General features: G+C 38.6%; 1 protein-coding gene across 2 annotated transcripts in view; it reads right to left on the bottom strand.

The window, feature by feature from the left end:
• Window positions 1-25,491, bottom strand: part of RANBP3 (RAN binding protein 3) — a 57,529-nt gene that overhangs the window by 6,361 nt on the left and 25,677 nt on the right. For both annotated transcript variants that reach the window (XM_049807570.1, XM_049807571.1), the window contains 13 exons: window positions 21,932-21,968; window positions 21,758-21,844; window positions 18,973-19,044; window positions 17,681-17,746; window positions 16,022-16,114; window positions 14,791-14,894; window positions 8,393-8,512; window positions 7,640-7,743; window positions 5,233-5,311; window positions 4,212-4,314; window positions 3,190-3,314; window positions 1,136-1,256; window positions 332-474 (listed from right to left, as the gene is read on the bottom strand). In XM_049807570.1, the coding sequence (XP_049663527.1) occupies window positions 332-474; window positions 1,136-1,256; window positions 3,190-3,314; window positions 4,212-4,314; window positions 5,233-5,311; window positions 7,640-7,743; window positions 8,393-8,512; window positions 14,791-14,894; window positions 16,022-16,114; window positions 17,681-17,746; window positions 18,973-19,044; window positions 21,758-21,844; window positions 21,932-21,968 (1,254 nt within the window). The remainder of the gene's footprint in view (window positions 1-331; window positions 475-1,135; window positions 1,257-3,189; window positions 3,315-4,211; window positions 4,315-5,232; window positions 5,312-7,639; window positions 7,744-8,392; window positions 8,513-14,790; window positions 14,895-16,021; window positions 16,115-17,680; window positions 17,747-18,972; window positions 19,045-21,757; window positions 21,845-21,931; window positions 21,969-25,491) is intronic.

Raw genomic sequence — 25,491 nt, 5'->3', positions numbered from 1 at the left:
AGCAATCTACGAAATGCTTATTTCCCTTGATAGCAAAAAACGATTTGCATTAATCTTACACTACAGTTATAGTCTCAGTAGGCATGGAACAGATCCCATGACTCCATGGTCAATGCTTTGGACAATCTGGCTTCCTACGGTGGCCCATGGCATTTTTTCACAACTAGTAAGGCTTTTCAGACAAGCAAGGACTGCCAAGCCCCTAGTCTTTGGTGTGGGGGTAGTGGTAAGGAGTTAGTGTGCAAAGAAGAATGGGAATGTTACCTCAACTACAATTTAAGCAAGCAATTTTAGTAGGAAGGTTAAGATGCAAACAAAAACCAGTACTCACTGATATAAGAAAAACTTTAACACCCTGGTCCTCTGTATCCATGGCGGTGATCCGGATACTCTTCTCACTGGCTTTATCGATCTGCATCTGGGCCCAGAGCTTGGTATTTAAGATTAACCTGAGACTCCCCTGAGTCCTCATCACTAAAGCCAACATACAAGATTAGTTAGGTGGAAAAAGACACAACAGGAAGCTCAAAACAGCAAAGATGGCTTTTTATTATGTGAATGTTTAAGCCTCTTTACGAAGAGTATCAAGGGAAAGCCCTTTAACAGTTGTGACAAGATTCCAGTTTTATCAGAAGAATGTAGGCTATTAAAGATTATCAGTCATATCTAAAGATACTTAGTGCAAAGTCTTATGTGTTAATACATCAAAGTTCAGTGGCTGGATCCAAGCTGATAATCTCAGGCTAACGCACATTCCTGCCAGTCTGAACAACTGTGCACTATTCAAACAGACTTCCCCTGCCACAAGCACCCTGTCCCAAAGAGCAAAGATCCCAGATCTGAAGAACATCACCATAAATTTCTAGTCAAATATTCTAGTTGCTAATAAATACAGTTTGCTTTTACGGGGGGGGAAAAAAGTAACTGGAACATTTGCTACAATAGGAGGATATGAAAAAATACTCTCTTTGGAGGAAATGGTTATAAATTGAAGCAAGAGAAAAGGTCTAAACTGCTTCTGAGTTGCTTTAGCTAAGACATAACCTAAAGCAGATGCTGCTGTGTGTCATGGAAGCATCCTATGAAAATAGCACTGACTGTCATCCAGTACCTCATTTCCCCTGGTTCCTCTTACCCAGCCGAGACTGTAATGTTCCATCATCTGTTGAGGCCATATCATTGAGTCTCAGAAGTCCTCGACCTCTTTCCACCCAAGACTGAGAGTTTTTATCAAACACAAACAGCTTGCACTGAATCTGTAACAGAAAATATCTCTATAGCATAGTGGTTGATTGAAGTAATAACATTTTTCATATTCAGTTACCTACAGCTGGTTAAAAAAATATTCAGATCTCGTATTGGAATTTTAAACTGTTCATAGCTGTGGAAACCAAAGTAGTCATCCTCTCTTTTGCACTGAATTCCTCCAAATATGCTGTCATAAGGTTTATTAACAGAAGCTATATATTCTTAAAGAATACCTGTGTTCGAGATCAAACAACAAATAACTATTTTCAGATAAGGTACAAACTTCCACAGAGGAAACTTATTGTGATAAAAGACTGGGTAAGAGATATCTATCATCTTAAATCAGTCAATTCTTTTAAAAGTCTTAGGTGCACTTTGCACCATGGAATGTGGTATTTGCTGCTGGGAAGACCCAGCACAATGAAAGCAAAGCAAAATTCTTCCTGTATTAAGGAAGAAAGGATGAACAAACATGTTAGCTCATTATCAATTCACAAAGCCACACAAAGTCATGAATAAACAAAAGGTATTTTTCCTGCATTCCTGGTTCATCAGTTTGAAAAAGTACACCTTTTGTACTTTCTAATGGTAGCACTGTTCCTGCTTCCCATAAAAGCTCCCTTTTTCTTGCTCTGCCAAACATCTCTACTTTGTATCCCCCTCTCTAATCCATCTTCACTGTCACTGCTGAGGTTTCATACTTCAAATTGTCACCCCTCAAGTTCCCCACATATATGCATGCACTAGGTGGAGAATATATTTCCATTTTTGTTCCCTCCGTTTCTCTCATTTCCTCCACCATAGAACACCTAGCTCTGTAGACTTCATTTCTGCAACATTAACATAGTTCTGTCATACAAGTCCCATTCGGGATTCCAGTGCATTAAATTTCACTGGGAAAAAAGAACATAAATTAGGCGAGAGGTCTTAAGTTACAACATATTCATGCAAATCAGTCCTCTGTTAAGTATACGACTGCTAAAAGTTGTGGTTTTCCGAAGTGAAACACAACTCTCATTTCTTCAGTGTCTTGTTCAATTACATGAAGCATCCAGGAGTTTCTGAATTATACAGAAACAGAGAAGTACCACAACAATTACTTAAAGGCCATTCATGTCTGACGAAAAGAAGTCCAAGATGACAAACATTACAGATTATTATTTTGTAGGGTAATACAAGTGTAACTGATACGCATTAGTTACTGACACCATGCATCTGTTTGGTGTCAGAATAGACCAGCATGTCTGTAAGAACAAAGAGCTATCCTTAAAAAATAATGCTGTTCAAGTGCTGAGTAACTTAAAAGATCAAGAAAAAACTATAATTGGAGGATAGAGAGGAGAAAAAAAATATATATACCACTTAGTTTTACATGAAAATCCTGCATGTTTTTAATTAAGAACATACTGTAGTAAGTATATTTAAGTTAATGAATAACTACAACGTTAAATAAATCACGATTAGAATCAGGAGTCTAAGTCATGACCAAATGTCCTTCTAAAATGTCACTAATGCAGTTAAGTACCTCAAGACAAATTCCTGAGTACTGTTTTATGGCTTCTGCTACACAAGAAACCAGACTGCTGGCATAATAATCTATTTGGAGTTTAAAAAAAAATCTTCAGTAGTACAATAATTAAAGAACTTAAAAATACTTAGTTCATTTAAATTTCCTTCAAATAATTGTTTTGGAGATAGGAGCTTTTGTGTGATGGATTCAGGAAAGTATGCTTAAGGATCATCTGGATGGCCCAAACACTAAAATTTATTCAGAAAGAGGAAATTAAGAAACAACAAAGTAAGGATTGCATTTTAACACAAGAAAATATATTAGAGATACAAAGGATGGCTGAGCTGTAGGGCATCAGGTGGTGTGCATTCACTGGACATCCGTATGAATCCCCTTAAACTCAAAGCTCCTCTACTTTACCCATTTCTTACCTGTAACACATTACTTTCAGCTTCCTCCCCAGTAATCACTTCTACCTTCGCTAATAGACATTTCCTTGCTGTTGCTTTAGTATAGGCTGCTGCAGACTCCGCCAGTGATTCTGAAATATTATTAGCTAAACAACATTTTGAAAGTTTGAGAATGATTAGCATATAATTTTGTAAGATTTATAAAGGTCTCACACAAGTATACCAGAATTTGAAGAAATAAAAAGTACAGAACACAGATGTTAATAGAACATTAGAAATAGGTCTGAAATTTAAAGCAGAAGTTAAAGCTTGTCTTTTAAGACTTGTTTTAAAAGCAAAAGATGACACAAGAGACAGAAGAGGTAAGCTATTGAAAGATTTTCTCCCCACATACAGTATTTCAAAACCTTTGCTAACACGTATCTGTAGGTGCTCCAGCAGTATCGATACTGCTACCAGCTACACGGTTGTGCTTACAGATGTATAATGTTTTTCATTTTCTGCTTTTATTTTGGCTTGCAAGCAGTTTGCTGGAGAAAGCCCATAGCTCCCAAAATTTCCAGAAAATCTTGCCAATCTGAAGAGTCATAGAAGTCTAGAACCCAGCAAACAGTTCTTGGTTCAAGCAACGCATTTGGTGCACCCACTCAATACAATAAACATTTTACTCGGATATTCAGTCACTGGAAGTATAATAGAATTCTTAAAAAACAGTCTGCCACATTTCTTCTACACTCTGTACATCCAAGTACCTGCTCTGTTAATTCCCTCTACTTTCATTCTGCTGAAGATACTCCCAATACCACAGGAACAACCATGAAAAAGACAGTGTAGCCTGTAAGTGTTTAACATTACAGAGAAAAGGACAAGAGAATCTATAGCATCCACCATGTCACCTCCCACCCCTAAACTGCATCTTTGGTTACAGGAAACAGTAAAGGCAACATAAAAATGCTGTTTTTATAAAGTAACAGGATATTGAAAAATGCAATCATTTAAACAAGGATTAACTACCATTCCTAAAATAATATTTTGTTTTTCACCTTTCTCTGGCGTGGCTTCCTGAGAAGACGATTCAGACCCAGACTCTGTAGCAGCATTCTCCTTATTACTCTCTGTACTACCTTCATTTGATTTTGGTGGACTCTATTGCAAAAAGAAGAAGAGGTAAAGAGAAGAGAGAAAGTACACACTAGTTTTGCAGAACAAGACTAGCAATCAGTTACTGAGGGAAGGCCCAGTGTTTATAAACCATACAGCAAAAGAAGAATCCCAGGGATGACATGCTTTCACAGTAAAAGCCATCCTACTACCCCAAGCCAAGGAATTGAGTGGAGTGTGACCTGAAAACTATTTCAAATTATTTTCCCCTGAACTGAAACCAAATTTCAACTCTTATTCTGAAGTTATGCTCAAAAAAGCAAACCAGTTTCAGCTACAGTTCAACTCAAGGCATACTTGACTGAACTCCCTGCTCAGCAGTTAAGACAGGTATGAATGCACAACATTAAATGTTTCCCTTTTGTACCAGCATAGCAATAAAAACAACAGTAGGAAACAGTGGGGCACTAGAATTTATACTTTAGGTCAGTAGACAATAAAGAGAATTTCCTGAATCATACCTCAGTACTGAGGCAGCTGCCTTACTGCTGGACTTGAAATCCCATCACTGGGGGAGTCATGCAACTGAACTTTTCTCAATTTGGAGGACAGCAAACATAAAATACCCTGAAATACTTGTATCGAAGAAGCCATTTAAAGAAGCCAGCTGTGCCATAAAGTGCTTGGACTTAGGAACCACATGCACTACAGAGAAGGCACTCAAATCTCCTTACACTGGTAGAGCTTGGCAGGGAAATCCTGGACAACACCACTGTTGCAGACAATAGCTCATAATGAAACCCCCACACTGCACTCAAAATAAGTTACCTACAAGGGAAACCACTGAAAGAAAACTGTGCTCCAGTGACAAGTATAATTAAAGCTTCTCAAAATTCCTGAGTAAGAATCCATAATGCAAACTACTCACAAAATTACAACATTTCATATACAGTGGATACTCACTAGGACTCGCTCACTCATGTTCTGTCCAAAAACAAACTTGTTGCTAGATGCATCTGCACTGTTTGTAGAGTTCTCTACACTGGAAAAAAAACCCAAACAAAAACACAAAACCCAAACAAAACAGGTTTTATAAGTCAGGAAAATATCTGTCTTCTACTGATAAAATTCCTCAAAAAGTGAGCAATTGTCACTGGCTTTAAAAATTAAGCACTGGTTGACACAAACATAAGCAAAAATTAATTCAACTTAGTAGTATAAGAGTACATACTGGTTTTACAGAATGAGAATTCTCTCAGAATCATGGCAAATTATTTTGTCACTGTATCTTCCCTTTAGATATCTAATTACATATTAAGCAATGCTGAATGCTAAGTGAGGGCTTCCTGTTTAATCATATAACATACTTTTTTTTTAAACAGTATTCTATATGCACAAACTTGAACTATTACATGTTTTTAGGACAATTTTCTCAGAAAGGGAAAGAACTGAAACAAAACCACTTGCAATATTATAACTGAAGCAAAGGTAGCAGGGATAAGTATTGAATGCCTTTTATTAGACTAACTGCAATGCTACAGCCTCCCCAAGAAGTTTCACAATCAAATCTCAATCCTCCCTTATAGAATAAGCATCCTCCTCCCATATGGCATTTTTATTAACAGATTTTAAAATCCCATTTAGGAAGGACAATAGTTTTACTATTTTACAGACTCAAACACTTAAGAAGTCATTGTTCATCTGCTCTCCCTTCAGGCATGCCTCTAAGATGTCAAGATGCTTACTAAGTGAACACGCAGAATGTAGACCACTTGACATCAAGCCTATGTGCATTTCACTAAGTTTGGAAAATAGGGGCACATGTCACTACATGATTCAAGCAGAACTAAACAAACCTTTAAATCATGCACATAGAGTTGCTACTTCTGAATAAGGAGATTCAAAGAAGAGAGGAAGTCCTCAGGGGGAGGAATTTTGGCTGCTACAGGAATTAAAGACCACAGTTCTGAGCTCCAAATGCCAACTGGGAACTCAATATGATCTACCAATATCTGCCATGTGACCTAGCACATTTACAGTTTTTAAAGGACTAGCAGCATGTTACACAAAGGGAGGAATTTTCCTTTTACAAGTTGATGGCCATAATGTCTTGCCATCTCAGCTAAAAAACAGAGCCAACTCCACTTAGATGCCTTTTTTTTTTTAAAGGCAAGCCCAAAACTAAGTTTCTGGCAATTGACCTACCATGAATAAATCCTCCCAAAGTGAAGACTCAATCAAAATATGGCAGTAGATGTCATACAAGTTGAAATATACAAACTAATATTCCAGTATTTGAAGCCCACATATTAGAAGTTATTGTCTGTCAAATAGGATTAAAAAAATCTGACAGTGTCTCTGGAAAGGCATTGACCTGGCATTCACAGAGTCACTCTGTGGTGTTCTCTACCTCTCCAATGCATCATCTGAAAAGCTCAATGTCAAAAGGGATTAAGACTGCAAAACTACTGAGTGCCTACTTCATGGTGAACAAGGTCTTAAAAATGCAGAATATAAGGGCAAGGCAAGCACACATTGGTGCTTTTCCTACAATTATTTCATGGCCTCAAAAAATCTGCAGTTCAGATTCTTCCAGGAGCAGAGATGTCGCTCCACTCTCGCTCTCAGTGGTATTTTACCCGCCCATGTTTTTCCAGTTATTACTTGAATTCACAGCTCTGTATATTAAGAAATTCTCTTCTGTTTTCTAATCTTTCTGTAACACTACTTGATTTTTTTTGAGCACTACTGAGCTAATATTTTCAGAGCCATTTCAACATCTTAGCCTTAAGTAAAGACTGTCAAAGTTCATCACTGTTAGCAGTTTTCTCCTGGCTGCCTCACTTTACATATACCTACATCAAATTTCTTCTGATGCTATCGCCTAATCAGAAATTCTCTCAAAGACCCCTCAAAGTTAGGTTCCTGCTTATTTATACAGGCTCTCTATATTGCTCTGAAAAGCTTATTATCATGAACAAACAACTATTCTTCCCTTTATCCTTATCATATATGAAACATTGAACACGACAAATACAGCATAGATCTCTACAGGACTCTACTGGTAGCTCCAATTTATCCCATCACTGTTTCTTTCTAATCATTCATGAGAAGACTTCTCTCATCTTATGCTTGTTAGTTTTCTGAAGAGGCTTTGGTGAGGACGTGGTCAAGTAAATGGTGTCAAATGCATCTCCCTTGACCAGATGATTGAGGATTCCCCCAGATCTGAAGATTGCCACCTCATTCTTCAGAAGCCTGGGTTCCCACTGACCCAGTATAAGCCCTGCATCCAATAAAGAGCAGAATCACAAATAATTTTGAACACAGAATAAGGAAAACTGTCCTATAGGTTTCCCTGTAGTCTCACCTGGAACTGATGTACTGTAGAAAATAATTTGTTGCAGAAGGTACATCTGATGTAGGAAGGCCAACATTCTGTACATCGGCAGTTTCATCACTTTCATCTCCTAGCTATAAAAAGAACAAGTATGTATTGACAGTTTTAACTACTGACCACAAAATTTTCAGCTCATTCTTTCTCAAGACAAAGTTCCATCCACAAACACTTTCTACAATAAAACAATATAAGCCTATATCCCAGTATTATACTTTCTTTTGTTATGCTAGGAAACCTGCACAAACCTGTCTTCAACAGGAGGTACTAACAATCCAGTCAATTACTCCATGCACAGGTTTGAACCTAGGCTACCCTATTTTTCTTTTCTCACCTTTTCTGTGAAGTCTTGGTTGCATGGGAGCATCTTAGGAACACATTTCAACTTAATTCTGACCCAAAATGTAAGAGAAAACATGTCACACCAAGGTTTAGATGCTACCTACGACTGCAGCAGATGTGTTTATTTTTTAAAAAGCTTCTTATGCTACTAAACAGTATTAATTTATTAAATGTCTGGAAGACCTTTTTACTAAACAGCCAATTGACCTGTGTTCACAGCTTCTATTTTTGCTTATATACATAGAGGTTTTAACCCTGTTATATAGTGGTTTCAAAGTACTTCATAAACAGTGTGTAATGCTCGTGCCAACGAATGATCTGTTCCACTGCTTATCCTCATTTAAATACATCAACTCTTAGTCAAGATAACAAACACGTGTTTACCTTAACTCTATCTCTTAAGTTTTGCCCAAATACAAATGCTTGCTGTGCATTTAGTTCTGCCTTCTCACAGCTGTCGTCATCTGAAGTACTGTTGGACTCTTTTTTCTGACATTCTCCTGCCTAAAGAAAAGAAATTGAAAACTTTAGCCTAAGTAATTGAGTTTCTTTAAACAAAACACATATGTTATGACATGGTGAGTCACACAGTCATTTACAATGACAAGCCAATAACATCTCTAGAGCTACAAGGCAAATTTTGCATTTAAAAAAGATTCCACAGTTGTTTAAAACATCTCAAAAAAAAAAAAAATCACAGAACAGTTAAGGTTCAAGGGGATCTCTAACAATCATTTGGTCCAAACCATGCTCAAAGCAGCATCAACTTCAAAATTATGCTAGGCTACATGGGACCTCGTACAGTCAAGTCTCAAAAAATTCAAGAATGGCAGTTTTACAGTTTGCTAGCCTGGTTCAACATTTGACTGCACTAAATATGATAGTTCTGTCCTAATACCCAACTAGAATTGCTCTTCCCCACACTTGCAGCCTCTCATCTGTTTGGTAGGCACTTCCAAGTTTCATTCTATATTGCTACAGCCCACCACTAGATAGTTGAACAATTCAATTTCCCTCCCCTAGTCCAAGCAAAACATACTCAGCTTTTTCACTCTTTCATCAGACATCAGGTGCTCCAGCCACTAGTCACCTTGGTGATTTGAGTGTCTTTCATGTATTGGCAAGCCCCAAACTATAAACAATACTCCTGATGCCACCCACCAGTAGCAAGTAAAGGGGAACAACAACTTTCCTGAATCTAATGGCTGCAGCCTTAGTAAAGCAGCCCAGTATATTCTCTTAATCAAGAAAAGGATGCACTACTCATTCATATTCAGCTTGTTCATCACTGTTGCACAGGACCTCAAGGTTCCTGAACCTTTTGTCCTGCTAAGGACGACCTTCTATCCTGCACCTCTGAAGCCCACTTTCCATTAGTAGCTCTGTAATATTTCGCTGCAGCTGCCATGGCAGTATTTTCCCCTATTATTCTCATACTACAATTCTCATCCCATTATACTCAGGGCCTTGCACCTTGAAACCCTTATAGTGATGTTGGGAAGCAATTGCAACCAGCATGGGAATCACCCCCTCCCTCTTCTCTCCTGATTTCCTACCCTGTAGCTTTTGATTTACATTAGAAGACCCAACAATATGCATGCACAAAGCCTAACAACTAATCAGCACACAGCAGCTGCCCCTCAAAGCATGCTCCAATAAACATTAACAGCATCATAAGCAAAAAAAAAACCAGTAGGAAGTTCGAGCATATCCTGATGAAAACTACATAGTTACTATAGGAAAAGTACTATGGGCTACCACCTGCTCCACTGGAGAGGATGCCCAGTGGGAAGATGCCTGTCTGGGAAACCTCTATCACTTGTCTTCCTGGCTGACCCATGGAAAGTCTTCCCTTTTCTTCCCCCTTTTGCTCTCCCCTCCTCCAAAATAAAATTACTGTCACCCTTAGAAAGAATACTACCAGCTATAGACCCCACCACTAAGTTCTGTACATGAGAACTTGTCTCAACATCCTTCATGCAACACCAGGATCTTCAAGCACTTGTCTGCATAGCTGCTTTCTAGTCGCTCTCCAGTCCTTGTGACACATAGGTTATCTCACCCCTAATACAGGACTTTGCATTTGTTGACTGTCACTTAGTTTCTCTTGGCTCATTTTTCCAGCCTGCTGCAATCCCCCTGAATGGCCCTGCCTTCCAACATATTGACCATTTTCCCCTTCTCACAGTTTACTGGCATCCACAAACTTAACAAGCTCCACTCCACCTTACCAGGTTGTTCACGTAAACATTAAATAGTATTGACCTCAATGTCAGTCCTAGAGGAATGCCTCTAGTAACTGACTGCCCATCAGACTTTCAACTGCTGACTGCTACCCTTGAAGCTCACTGGTTTAGCCAATTTTCCACCCACTTTGAATTCTACCTAACCAGTACATCCCTCCAGTTTGGTTATGACAATTATACTGGAGACCATCCATGTCAAAGACCCTGCTAAAGTAAAAACCAACAAGTACTGCTCTCTGCACAGCCAATCATCTCAAAGTGCAGGGGGGGTGATGGAAATCAGATTGGTCACCATGTTTTACGCCTGCTGGCTGTTCTCAGTCACTGTAAGGTGCTTCATATCCTAGGACTCCTTCACCAGGAAGGGAAAGCAAGGTGCTGAGCAGTTTCTACTTTCCTGGAACCTCTTTCTTGCCTTTCTTGAAAACGTGTGCCATGTTCTCTTCTTCCCCAGTAATGGGGACCTCCTGCAGTACCACAACATTTTGATGATAGGCAGTGGTCTCATACAAACACCAGACAGCTCCCTTGGCACCCATGGATGCATCCTGTCTGGTCCCATGGACTTGTATATGTCAAACTGTCTTAGATGGTCCTTAAGTGAATTTACTATAATAATTCACTCCCCCAAACTTCCCCTAGGACAAGGGACCTGGCAGACCTGACAGCAGATCTCTCCAGTAAAAACCAAGACAAAGGTATTGACTCCTTCAGGTTTTTTCATGTCCTTAATCAGTAGGTTCCCAGCAACATTTGGCAGCAGACCTACATTTTTCCTTCATCTTACCTTTGCTGCTAATGCACTAGTAGAAGCCTTTCTTGCAGCCCTTTCATCCCTGGACATATCCAACTCCAGCTAAACTTTGGCCTTCCCAGTTCTCTCTCCTCATGTCCAGGCAATCTTTTTGTATACTTCTCAGGCACCTTGACTTTTTTCCTAACTTATGCACACTCCCTTTCTGGATTTAAGTTGCTCCCAGTTCATCCATGCTGGCCTCCTGCCACACTTGTACAATTTTCTGCACGTTGGGATAAACTACTCATTCTCTAAGGTGGTTGTCCATAAAGATAACAAGCTCTCCTGAGCCCTTCTGTCCTTCAGGATCCTACCAAGAAGCTCAGTGAACAAGCTGGAGTCTTTTCTCCTGAAGTCTAGGTCTTTGACTACTTAGCTTCCCCGCTTCCCTCAGGATCTCAAACTCCATCTCATAGCTGCTGCAAACACAGCTACTCTCAACCTTTGTATTTCTAACCAGTTCTTTGCTCTGAATACCAGGTCCAGCTGAGTACCTCCCTGGTCAACTTATCTGGCACGTGCATTTAAAAAAAAACAACAAAAACCCAAACACTGTCCTCACCTTATTCCTAAAATCTCCAGGAGTATTTACACGAGGACATGTTGCCATTTTATCAGGTGTCAAAGTACTTTAAGTTCCCTGTTAAAACCAAGGTCTGCAATTGTGAAGCTTCTAGTTCTCTAAGGGCTTTGGAGAGGACTTTCTCTTCTTGATTGGTCCAACTCTAGTGAAGGTCCACCTTAATCTCCACGTTGTTGGCTACCCCTCTGATCTTAACCTATAAAGCCTTGAACAACTCAGCACCTCTCCCAAACCAAAGCCTCTGCGTTCAGGCAGCTTCTTTGAGCATAGCAGAACACATCCCCTTCTTGACTTTCCTGCTCTACTTCCTAAAAAGCCCATATGTATCCAATGCAGTACTCCAATTATCCAAGTGAACCTCCTTTATCTGTGATCCCAGTAAGGTTATAGAACTGCCGCTGCACACAGATCTCCAATTCCTCATGTTAGTTTCTCACACAGGGTGTTGCCTACAGGTGCTTCAGACAGGCTGTCAGCCATGGCACCCTCTGCACATATTGCGCAGGGGAAAGAGGCAGCGGGAGAACAACACTGAATTGCGTCCAAAGGAGTTTTGCAAATCACATTTTATGTTTAAGGGACATAATCTCTGCATAACCTAGCTGTATCATCTGCCTTCAGATTCTAATTCTGGCATTTCAAAGACATCCTTTTTCTACTGGTAGTCAGAAATGGGCCAGTGTTGCCTGCTGGGAGTAGTCCTCCACCACTGAATGGTGCAGACAGGGTAAAGGAGCATTCTGTTGAACAAAAAAAGGAAAAATCATTATCCTAGGATCTCCTTAACAGGTCCTCCTCCTTCTGGATAAGGATCAATATCTCCCTGCTGCCAAAAAGGCCAAGGGCTGCATGGTAGGCTTGAATCGCTGCCTATCAAGCTTCCCTGCACATCCGATTACTTTCTGTCACAAGACTCTCCCACCAGTCAAGGGAGGTTGAATAGAAGGCTGTAGCTTGTACCCATCTAAGGACTATGTTGCTTAGGGCTCCTGCAGTTTCCTGGTGATTTTCAAGACAGAGACAAGGCCTAGCCAAAATAGGTCCAGGTCACCACAGAGATGCTCAGAGTAGGACAACAACCAGATAGAGAACGTTCCCACTCTGCTACCTTGTAAAAGCACAAGACAGAGACCTCAGAAAATTCTTTTCTGCCAGTAAATTAAGACCATGACTCATATCTGCTCTAATAAGGGCAGACCAGGCTCATATATAACTACAAAATGTCACATACTTGCCATCAGAAGGAAGCTTTCTCACAGGTACATCAAACCTATGCCACAGATCTGCAGAAACAATTACTAATATGAAACTTTTAATTCCAGAAGTAACCATTCACTCTTATCAAGCAATCCAATATTCTGCAGAGACTCCAGAATTTAACACAACTACTGTACGAACTCCAATTACTTATGGAAAGCTTTGGGCAGATGAAGCTGACTACAAATGCCAAGGCAATGAAGAATATCCCATCACACTCCTTGGTAAAATTGCAAATGATCAGTTATGAAGATTTATACTCTTTAATAATAAGCTTTCAGCAATCCTTAACATCTAGATTTAAGAGCTTTCTTCTATCAGAAAACTTCCTCCCAAGTCAGTGTTCCTGAACCTTGATTAAAAAAAAGTCAAGAGGACTTTTGGATGTTAAAAACGTATAGAGGGTCTCCCTAATGACATACACAGAGGTTAAAAAGCATGTCCCACAAAGACTTCATATTGATCCATGCAATGAACTTACTTATTGCTACTTAATTCTGGCAGTAGTCTTTCACTAAATCTTAAAAACCCATTCACACTTGGAAGTCTTTGTCGAGATATTCAGATTTCAAAATTGAGACTTCAAGTAAACTGTTGCACAGTCTTGCACTGTTAACAACACTAATTCTATGCTCAGTGTGGCATCAAAAAGCAACCCACTGTCTAATGAAGCTACCAAAAAACCCCCAAACCCTAAATCACCACCCAAAACCCACACACCCTTCAAAATCCCCAAACATCCTCTTCGTGTTCCCAGTCAACATATCTTAAGATGCCAACAGTTAGCTCAATACCTGCAGGAAGGAAAGGACTGGACACACTTTACACAGAACAGGCAAGAAATTATTTCATTACTTTCCTTTCAAGATACCAAACCAACAATTTTTAATGCACTTAGATGCCTTTCCCTCTAGCTGAAGCTTTTCAGCTTCTCCATACCTGCACTGTCCCTCCACCATTTCCTTAGGGAATTTATTTGCTGCCTCTGCTTTTTTACCTACTATCAGCTCCTGTCTCTAAGCTTCTTTATGTGTTACTCGTTCACTTCAGTTGCCTCTATGCTTTCCACTCTCACATTTCCCAACACCATTCCACATTCAACTGTTAGAAATCAAGACATCACCAGTAAAGCCATCATCCGTGGGCAGGGGATCACTTCTCGCTAGGCAGTCTGAGAAGGAAGACTGAACACATGCAGCATAAACTGCTCAGTTTGTCCAGCTCAAAACCAAAGCCTTTTCAGATGGGAACAGGAATTCAGTAAATGCTTCCTACTCTCTGGCCTGACAGGACCACCAGTCAGACCTGGTGACAGCCACTGGAGGAGGAGATAGCTTTTCCCCCGCCTCATTGAAGACAAATCCCTAGTCTCCTGACTCCCTGCACAGAGTAAGAGATGAATCTGCAGGATGAAGCTGTATTTCTTCATGCAATCTGATAAGATGAAAAAGCAGTATTCTGACCATCAGTCCACTGAACCAAGATGCCCGAATTACAGGAATTCGACAATATGTGGTAGGAATGGCATCACTCAAGCAGCAGTAAGATTTTACAGCAAGACTAGAAAAAGTTAGAAGGATTAAAAGGAATCAATAAGAGTAGAAGCAGAACTGAGCAATTTTTTTTAATATTTTGTGAAGGAAGGTAGGTGTGAAAAACCATCCTGAACTGTGGATTCAGTAAATCTTTGTTACAGTTCTTCAGTCAGTGAAGACAGTTCTTCAGTTAGTAAAGAGAAATATAGCATACTATTTGGACAGTATAAAATCTACTACTACACCTAAAGTGAACTACCATAATATGGATAGATAAGGGGGCTATCACTGATGAAACTGCACTGTTCAGAGAATACTATTTTAAGGTCTGTCACCTTGAGTGTGCTTCCAATTCTTCAACTCACCTTGTCTTCAGAGTCAGAACTTTTCAGTGTCGCATTACTTAGTGATTCTGATGTGGCTGCAGAATCTGGCGGGATATTTACACCGTTAGTGCCACTGCTGAGAACTGCAATAAGGAATGAGAAAATGACATAAATTCTCTAATTAGATTGACCTAGAAGTTTTCTATAGCAAATTGCATGCTCTTTTGTTGTCTAAGCCCATGAAACATTGCAATGTAAACTACAGAGTTCCCATAGTATTTTGCAAGAGACAAGGACCACAATTCAGCAATTCTTAGCAGAATCGAAATTCCAAATGCAGAAAACTAAGTCAGCAAAAAGTCACTTAATCTATACAAATGCTGCAGTGATTTCAACATATACAACTTCAAACCACCACCCTGCTCCTATCTAATACTGTTCACAGCCAGCAAGGCTCCTCTTTGGACTGATCTAGCTACTTACATACTGAACTCCTACTGAAAATTTGTACCCCAATATTAAGTCCTATGTAGAAGCCAATCTGTGCCAACAGGCACGCCAAGAAATCAAGCTAGAAATGTTTGGTTCTATGCCAGATTCAGCATTAACTGAAGTTACTTCTGTTTCAGTTCAACTGAACTTCCAAATAACAAGAGGTGGGGTACTAGGGAAACATAGGAGTTTAGGAGACATGGACACCTTGGACAGTTTTTTTGCTTTAACTTCCAGTTTTTAATCTTGCCTATTTCTATTAGCTGTATCAAATTCCACAACAATACAATGAGCATAATATAAATGACCAAACTTAAGAATTAAAATCGTATCTTGAAGTCTCAATTCCAAAATGGTCCTCAAGCCTAAAGGCATCTCCTAGTCATTTAGGCATTTTACATCACTGTGCAGCTAGCTGAACTCTATCACTACTGTTCAATCGATCAGCAGTAGCTTATTACACCATCGTCAATGCTGTCATTTGAGACTGCCACTCCACACCCTTAAAAGTCCTTTTATTTCAAAAACCAAGCACTGACTACACCAAAGTTAGAGGCCTGGCAATATCAGGCAGTCATCCTACACAAAAACTGAAGGTTTTACTGTGTTATCCCTTATATAACACAGATATACTTAACATTTAAGATGTTTCTTTTCTGAAAAGAAAAACCAAGAAAAACAAGGGCAGATGCTGAACGAAAACAGAGTGCTACACTAAACAGATTTTGTATTTTTGTTCTCCCTCTGCAGTCTTCTAGAAAGTAAAAGCATTACTCACCCATCTGAGAGAAAGTTTTTGGCTGTGGTGCCTGTAATACTGCTGGACGCAGCACACTTCGCTGCTGTTCCTTCGGTTTCTGGCTAGGGAGACCTGCAAGTACAAAGCTTTTTCAAGAGCTATAAACCTTTAAAGTTGAAAAAATCAGCTTCATCTAATCTGCTCTGTAACCGTTTCCAACAGAACATACAATGGAAAACCAGACATTTAAGAAGCTTCCACCCACTTCTTTCCCATCCCTCACTCAGCCTTGAGATAGAATTAGTCCCAAATAGGGAAGACAACTTCATAGCCTTAAAAGACACTTTAAAAATATATTTTCTACCTTACCCAGGAAAGCATAGAGAGTCTATGACTGACTCAGAAATAAAAGTCAAAAATGTAAGAGAAATGAACAGTACACAAGCAATCCCATTTGACTGACATATTACTCAACTACACATTCCAAGTCTTTTCTCCTTCCAATGAAGTCATTTCTAGATACTGGTAAACTATTTTTTTTTGTTCTTCATACAATCAAATGCATTGGTAGTGTAATAGTCTTACACGTTGTTTCATTTAACAACCTTTTGGCTTTTTTAATTAACCTGGCCTCTTTGGTTTGCTATAGTAAGATACACAGCACTACAACTCTAATTCTGCACTGATTCAAAAAGCCAACTGACCTTAAACACCCTAATAAAAAAAACACACAAAAAACACAGAACCAAAACCACCTTAACATCAACTCTGTAAGGTTATGGCAATCCCAGAAGGTTCAGTTTTCTTCATTGAACAAAATGAAGATGAACTCTTGATCCAATAAAATACTGCAACAGAAATCACTCATAGAAACTCAGCTGAATATTCTACAACTAGTTCCATTTCAGGCCACCCATATTCAAAGGACATGACAACAACCAAAATATAACAAGTATTGTAAGTTCAAACATTCACATGTCAGCTCAAAAACACTTAGGTTTTTGTTGTTTGTTTGTTGCGTTTTTTTTCAAATTTACTATTCTTCCTACAAACAAAATAAACAGTTTCCATATATAACAAATAATAGCTTCCATTTCCAAAATAGTTTTGGTTTGTTTCCTCAAACTCCTAAGGAGCTGTAATATTAATGTCTTTCCCATACTGGCTAGGTCTACATCAGCAAACAGGAAACTCGTTAAGAGCCAAACTGTACAGCAGAACAGGTAGGGTCAAGGACCCAACTTCCACGCTATCGTCAACAGTCAGAGAGAGGGGAAAGTGGGGAGTGAACAACACTTCAGACTTTGCTCTAGGCCTGTCCTAGACTGAGTGCCCATTAATGGCTGGAACTTGTTCAGTGCATTCCTGGAACACTCCTTTTGTTCCAGTTTGCTATCCCAAAGAAATTGAGTTCACAAAGCCTAGGACTACTCTTAAGAATTGAATCAAAGCATGCTAAGCAGAGACAACTTGGAGATACATTTCAGAAATGCACAACTGATACAAGCCAAAATTTCAATGCATCCATACACATTACACAGTGGATATGGGCATAACCACTCTGAAGAATACAAGATTTTTTTCTGCATAAACACAGGTATTGCTACCTTCCAGTTACAACAGCAGTTTGAGGAAACTCAAATAAATAAGATGCTTTAACTGGTTTCTTTGTACTGTTGCAGAAAACACTGAACTCACCTGCACTAGGTGCCTGACCATGGATAAGTATTGGTGGCTTTAGCCGGAATCCACTGCTCTTTTCCTCTAGAAGCAAAATACAGAATTGCAAGGACATAGCTGTAACATACTACATACACTCAGTCAGTCATAGAATTCCTCATGCTTTCCCCACTGTAGCAACCCACAAGTTTTATAAATATCTAAAGTCATAAGGAGATTCCCAAAGAAAAAATTCCCTTCTTCCAGAAGTCTGAATTTCCAGTGATCATCACAGCAAATATACATCACAAAGACAGAAACACAAGTTGTTGCAAGAAAAAAAAATAAAAATTGTTTTTCAGGAGAAACACGAAACAGACTATTTTCATAAGAGAAATGGAGTTCCTTCCATGAAGGACTTAGAGGTTTAACAGAGGTAGCAGAGGTTTTAAGTGAGAATCAAACTAAAGAAAGGACAATCAAAAGCATCACTGAACATGAAAGCTGCTAACAAGCACACAACTGCTAATTATCATAAATTAAATTAAAATTAATTGCTTAATATTAGTTTCTTGTAATTCTATTAGCTTTTACCTTATGCTTTTATAGTATGAAGGTAAAAAATTCCTTTGCTTGCACTCACTACAGTTAAGGCTTTCAGATAAAATACCAAAATCTCAAAAAAATAATATTCATAAATCCACAGCTATTACAAAATGAGTTCCTAAGAACTTACAAGGTATAATTATAAAATGTTTCATTTTAGGGGCATAATGGCTGTGCTCAGAATAAGACAACTCAGTACCTTACCATCTTACTGTACTTAATTATTCTCATGCCATTTAGGCATAAGATAACAATGTGCTGCTATACAGCAATACCAACACAACCAAACTGCAGAATGACAACAATTAACAAAGTAAGTGGTACTGTCAACACAGAGTTCACAGGTCATGGCTGAACATCATCTTGACCATAGATTATGGTTGATTTGATTTTCAGTATCAAAAAAAACCCCCAGCATCCAAAGTAGATAAATGAAAATTTCCCTTAAGTTTTATCTTGAGGTTAACAGGCAGGCATAGAGTCATATTGCAGTCTTCCACTACCACTCCCAAAGCATTTAAGAATTTTGATACTTGTTATTTTAATTACCTCCAGCAAGCATGAAATCTAGCAATGAAGTGAGCAAGAGAACAACTCTAAGATCAGAATCATTACCACTTCCATTCTCCCAGATAGGGTCTTACTTCTGAAGTATCAGAATACTTTGGATTGTGACAGACTAACAGCAGTTTGCTGAGAAAAATCAGAAAAATGAGGAATCTCACCTGGTTCCGAGTCAGAATTGCCTGTCGAGGGTTCGCAGAAGCTTGATGGCATAAAGACATTGTTCTTTGTTACTGCAGTCAAGGAAAAAGAAAAATAAAGTTGTGTGTGTTGTTCTTAATTACAAACTCTGTTCCCAGACATATTAAGGCTGCAAATTGAAAATTATTTTTCTAGTAATTTTTTTTGTTTATTTTAGACTTTTCTTTCTTCTAAACTAAAACAGCATTACAACCATAGAAGTAAACAGGTTGTTGTCCATAAAATCCCCTTAGTTTCTCCTGAAACAGAGAAATAGCAAATTTCATTTATTCTGGAGGGAAGATAAACACAGGATTCCCAGTCTGAACTGCATCCGAAGTAGGAATTAAAAGTGATGTTAGAATGTATAGTATCATTACAAAATACCTACAACATTTCAAAAGGCCTCTGCAGAGAGGGCAGAAAGGAGTGTAATGCCTTTTAAATAGTGGAAGCTAACACCTGTGCTTCTCCAAAGGCTTAAGAGGGATAGCATAGTTTGCCTTAAGAGCTAAGCACCTTGTTTGAACTGGCCTGCAAGGACAAAATTTCTACAGAAACAAAGGAGAGTACATCAGAGTATTTGTAGATGTCACACTTAAGCATAACAGTCAATAAAAGAGCAAGAAATGTTTGAAAAGAACAAAGGACAGTGTTTCTTTTCCACACTTTGCTGGGATCTAGAGAAGCGAGTAATAAGGAGTTTGGTCAAGGCCCTGTTCAGCAGCTGAAGTACTTTTGGTGTTGTACAAAGGATCACAGACAATGCAGTTTACGAAATATGATGACTAGAGCAGGAGGTAGATGCATCAAGAGTCACAAAGCAACAACAGTAGGCTGGGTTTTTTTGTCTCCAATAGATCATCTTGCATGAGGTAAAGTATGACAATATTTATCAGCTCTTTTAGCTTTTATGAGGCCATGGAAGAAGCTTAAGTATGTTGAAAAGAAAAAGAAAACTCATCTCTGAACACCCTTATACCATAAGACGCAGTACTTGCCTTTTGTATTTAAGTTTTAGAGTTTTGGGTTTGGTTTTTTAATGTTTGCCTCTTTCCTTTAATTCCATCTTCTCTCTTTTTATTATGGTCTGCCTTAATCTTAAACATGATGCAGGTTTCATCTAAGCAAAATTTCCCTACCCTTAAGAGAAACATAACCCCACAAAAAATTTAAGCGGTTTGGAAAATGAAAGATTTTCTGTAAACCAAGGCCATCAAATACTGTCAGCGATATTCAAAGAAACCTTTATGGAAGTCGCAATTCCAATCAAAGTTGACACTGCTTGACAACACCACACATCAGAAGAGAACAAGGGAGTCAAATAGGGAATAAGCGACTGTATGTAGTCAAAATGCATTAGCCAAGCAAATGCTTGAGAAAGTACACGGAATCCTGAAACATCTAGTATTTAACCGTAAGAGTGCCAAATAAATTGTTTTCCTCCACTTCAACAAATGTTAGCATTAAGCAAAATCTGAGATTTTACAGATTGTAATTTCAAAGGCAAAGGCATTACGGATTAGAAGAGTTAGTGACTGCAGGGAACCTAGGAATCTAAGGTCCAATTAATAAGTAAGCAAGCTCCTAACAAGCTATACACATTCTGTTATCCTAACAAAGTCTACAGACAAAAAACCCTATTCATTATTTTTGTGCAGACAGTGTTCTTTTACTAAGAGTGATTGGCACGCAGAGAGCAGCAACATTGGTTCCCCTGAACAGTACTCAATTAACAGGACTAGACCTTGAAACCCACTAGGCTGCACACCAGAAAAACTAGATCTTAAGACAGGATTCTTCCCTTGACTAGCACTGGCAGCATGAAATGAGAATATTGTGCCCATAAAATATCAGCAACTACATTTTAAATTCCATAATCACTTATTTCTTTAAAATTAAAAGCAAAATAACTAGGTTTTCATCTTTTAGTCACAATTCCCAAATGTGTTGTATGTTAGAGGAATATTTTTTACTGTTCTCTCCTTTACTATTTTTCTCATCTCCATTATTTCAACTAAGATGGCAGAAACAAAGTAACTTAAGACTCCAAACCTGCTCCTAGCACTGACATATCTCAGCTAAAATAATTCTTGATCAAAGCTAAAAATTTCATATTGTCTGTGAAGAGAGAAGGCATAAATTTTAAGGACTGTTCCTGTGGGTGAACACAAATATCAAACATGATCATTTCTGTGTATGTGAATTGCAGAAATTTACCCCTGGCCTTCCCAGTGATTTTGCTGCCTTGACTGTATACATAAACAGGCAGCAGTCATTCTCTCTTGCATTTGCCAGGTGAGAATGTTGCTGAAATGCAACACTTCTCTCCACTTTAAAGGAATGGGAGGAAAAAAAAAAAAAAGGACTAAAACAACTTAGGCATGACCTGAGACTTGAAGATTTGCCTGGCAGCAAAGTAACTAAGAAAAAGGTAGCATTTATATAAATTTGTTAAGAAGCAACCTGATCACAACAAATCAAAAAGATTTCTGGTAAATTCTTCAATTTAACAGTGTAAGATTTAAAGCTGAAACTACAAATAGATATAAACTTACAGATAGATATGTCTTAAAATATTTTCTATCAACTCCTTTGGGCTTCACTGAATTTGCTAACAGAGGCCATAGAAAAAGTCAGAGTACACAGCTGCTGTGGTCTTCAGCCAAAGCACAGCATACAGTAGTAAGACTGCTGACATGACTGGGGGGAAAAAAAGTGTAAGAAGGAAACCCACCTCATATATAATAGTGTAGCAACATTTACCTGACTGAGAAGGAGGGAACTGAGTTAAGGATGAAGTCCTCTCACGCTTTACAGGTGGACAGTAGCTCCCATCCTCTCGATCAGATTCTGTAGAAAAAAGCAATTAGAGAAAATGCACAAAATCCTGGAGACACATATACTTGTGGGTTTTAATCTGACAATCAAATCTCTTACCATCTCCATCTTCTGGACTTGATCCATCTGCTGATCTCTGAAATCAGATGACAGTGATAAAACAAAAATCACATACTGAACATTTCCATCTCTTTAGACACATCTAAGTGTTTTAATCACCAGTTTAGAGATTTTCTTTACTGTCAGTGATACACACTCAAGGCAAAGCATTTTTTAATGACTTACATGTAGGCATATTGAGTTTTAACAAGACACTATTAAATAATATAAATTCAAAATATTTCATTTACAAATAAGATACCTGAAAATTCATATCCAAGCACTAATATCCTTAGAGAGTATGCAATGATTATTACAGTCACATTTTCTATATATTGAAAATCTGAAAATGACAATTTTCAAATTTGGTTTGATTTTGAAAAATATCATAGAAGTTCCAAGCTTGTCATGAACATATCTATTATTTGAGAGTTCATTCCAAAGCACTCTTCTTAACTAACGTAACTGACATCAGTTCCTTCAACAAAAGGACAGGACTGGAGGAATGTCTTTCAAAGGGCTCTCTAAGCCAGTACTATGATATGTTGATAGAAATTAGCAATGGATAGGCTCCTAACATCTTCCACGGTACCAGGAACAGAACAGGAAACATCACAGGCTACCATCTATCACAATATTCAAGAAGTCTTTGAACAAAGGTTTCACATCTTTCCTGAGGATTTCTAGGTCTCCTCTCTCCTCCTACTTGCTCTGCCAGCTCCTCAGCTGATATAATTTCCCTTGTTCCTGCAAAACATAATCCCATGATGGATTCCTATGGAAGGTGACTAGGGCAGCACTGCCATCGTCATGTCATTACAAAGCCTCTTAACATACTGGACCTACTCCCCAGTCCAACGCTACCCTTTCATCCCACATCCAGGCCACACAGACAGAGCCTGCTGCAGCCCCAGAGCTCGTCCTTCCCCACTGCAACTAGTCGTACTTCGGCATGGAGAACAGGCAGACACAGAAGGATCAGGCAACACACAACAGGACTGGTTAAGGCTGCACAGGACTATAATCTGAAAGACATACCTTGGATGTAAGAACACCAGAAAGTACAAAACTTTCTATTTAGCACTGCATATATTTAGAACCTAGATATTACCATACTATCAGTATTTCACTCAATGCTAATAAAAACCCATTTACACTGCATTTTGCCTATGCAATTAAGTTTAAGGGGTTTTCTGTTCTGTTTTACATTAACAGAAAAAGTAATAGCTACCTCACTAGCATCCTAGTCAAGTACTTTTGAAACCTCCAGCATGGGGAATGAAAAGCTACTGACAGTTTTGGAACACAGCCTCCACACATATCTATCAGGCGAATCACATTAATACTGTATTTGATGATCCATGTTCTTCCTAGATAATTGAAGTACTCCACACTATTGGAAGATGATCTTAATAGGCATCTCCCTTGCCAACATACACTACTTTCTCAAAAGATAAGGCTAAAGTGGAAAACCATGATGTCATCTGTTTCAGCAATCAGCATCTGAAGTTGGAAAAAAATTCTATTTTGCACAGAAAGGGTTGTCACATACACCAGCAATTTGTTTCAATTTTTAGCAAAAATCCTGAAAGCAAAAGGAAACCATTTGGTAAAAAATTTGCATGAATGGAACTGCAGATCTCTATGTGCAAAAATCCTTAAAAAAATCAACAGATGATTTCCCCTTGAACTTAAAAAAACTTCTTAAGCTGTTACTAATACATATTGTATTCTCAATACTCAAGTAACACAGACAAAAGTCAAGCCTGTATAGCACAAGCTTCAAATTATCACATCATTATAATTTCATTAACTGATCAAGTACAACTAAATATACCATCACTACATTTAGTGGGCAAGGAGCATCAATATCCAAAAGGAACTCTGTATCCTACTGAAGACAAAGCAGAGCTAAGTATCTACTCTCTCTGAATTATTTCCATGCTTCCTAGTTCAAGAGTTTTAGGAGATTAAAGCTGTGCAAGAGTCCACATTACAAGTGTTACAGCTGTTACTGACATTGCCAACCCTAGTCAAAGTAGATGCTGCACAGAATTAAAAAAGGACTTCCCGTTCTCCCAAATGTATTTTTTCTTACATGGGCATCTAAGTATCTAGATCATTCGGTATGCTACCTCCCATCCTTACCCATTCACACACAGCTCACACTGTCAATTATTGCTTGGGGAAGTTGGGACAGACCTTGCAAATAACTCCCACCAGAAAAATGCAACAACAGATTTAATTTTTTTATGGATTCAGGAATTTAAAGCCCAGGGAAGAAAAAGTCATAATCCCTTAGGTTGGTCCCCAAGCACAGACAGGCCAAAGAACCTCATTTATGTCTACCTCAGTACTGAAACTCCTACCTGAGCATTTAAGATATCCAGGTTCAATTTTCTGTTTTCAAATGAATGAGAATACACACAAGTTACCCCACTGCAGTCACCAACACTACTGGGAACTATTTTTTAATTTTGTTATACTCAGCATCCAGTAAGAGACACACACCACTGTTTCCTTGCTTTTATTAAAAAACTTGCTGTCAACATTCACTCCCTGTTACTTGGTCATTCACCTATCAGGTTGTCTCAGCCTTGGATAAATCTCATGTTTTTTCACTATAATAATGCTTTCACCAATGACCAATTTGCTCTTACAGATCTTGAAAAATATTCCTAAATCCTTCATCCTTGAAGAAAGGCTTTCAAGAATATAAAGCTGTATGCACATGACCTAATGAAGCCTTATTTCCCACATATCCTACCTAGATGGCAAACAATGTGGGATAACCTGCAATGACAAGTCAAATGCTTGAGGCAGTGAGATGTTTTCTCTCCTCTCTCATCTGCCTCTACCCACAGACTGTAGAGGAATCTAGAGCCAAGCTCTCCATACCTCTCAGCACCTTTGGACAGCCCTGACAGAGAGTTAAAGGTAAATGGCATTGGGGTGGGGGGGTACATAGATATACTGTATTGGCACAAGCTTCATTTTCTTATGAAGCCATACTATAAAGTAAGTTACTGCTACAGCCAGAAGTTGCTTACCAGCATTGCTTATTCGGGAGAAGCTGGGGAGGCAAAACAAAAATAGGGAGAATATAGGCATGACAAACAGTTTACCTGACAGACTGCAAAACCATCAGATTACAACCAGTGATTATAAAGAGCAGTCCAGCCTTCCATTTCAGGCCTCTCTTTCCAGGTTACTCAATCTGTACTTTACAGCAATACATGTTTTACACAAGTATACCATACACCAGAAATGAAAGCCAGGACCATCTCATCCTATAAGGAACCATTACGGTGACTCAACTTCTCTGCATTCAGTTCTTTGGAATTAGAAACTGAAGAGACACTTAAACCAGTAACATCAAAATCCAACCTACAATTTACTCCTCATTTAACAGAAGCCACCTTTCACTTATTCCCTTCTCCCCCTACTTTTCGAAATCCAGCCACAGAAAAGTTACAATTATTTCTAAATAGAGGCTCCTAGAATTCTGACACATTTCTGATTAACCAAATTACCTTTTTAAAGGCTACCAACTGCTTTTT

This window comes from Accipiter gentilis, chromosome 8 (assembly GCF_929443795.1).
Source record: "Accipiter gentilis chromosome 8, bAccGen1.1, whole genome shotgun sequence".
Taxonomy (NCBI): domain Eukaryota; kingdom Metazoa; phylum Chordata; class Aves; order Accipitriformes; family Accipitridae; genus Astur; species Astur gentilis.
Note: the sequence above shows the minus strand (reverse complement) of the source record. Positions and strands in the feature narration are given on the sequence as shown.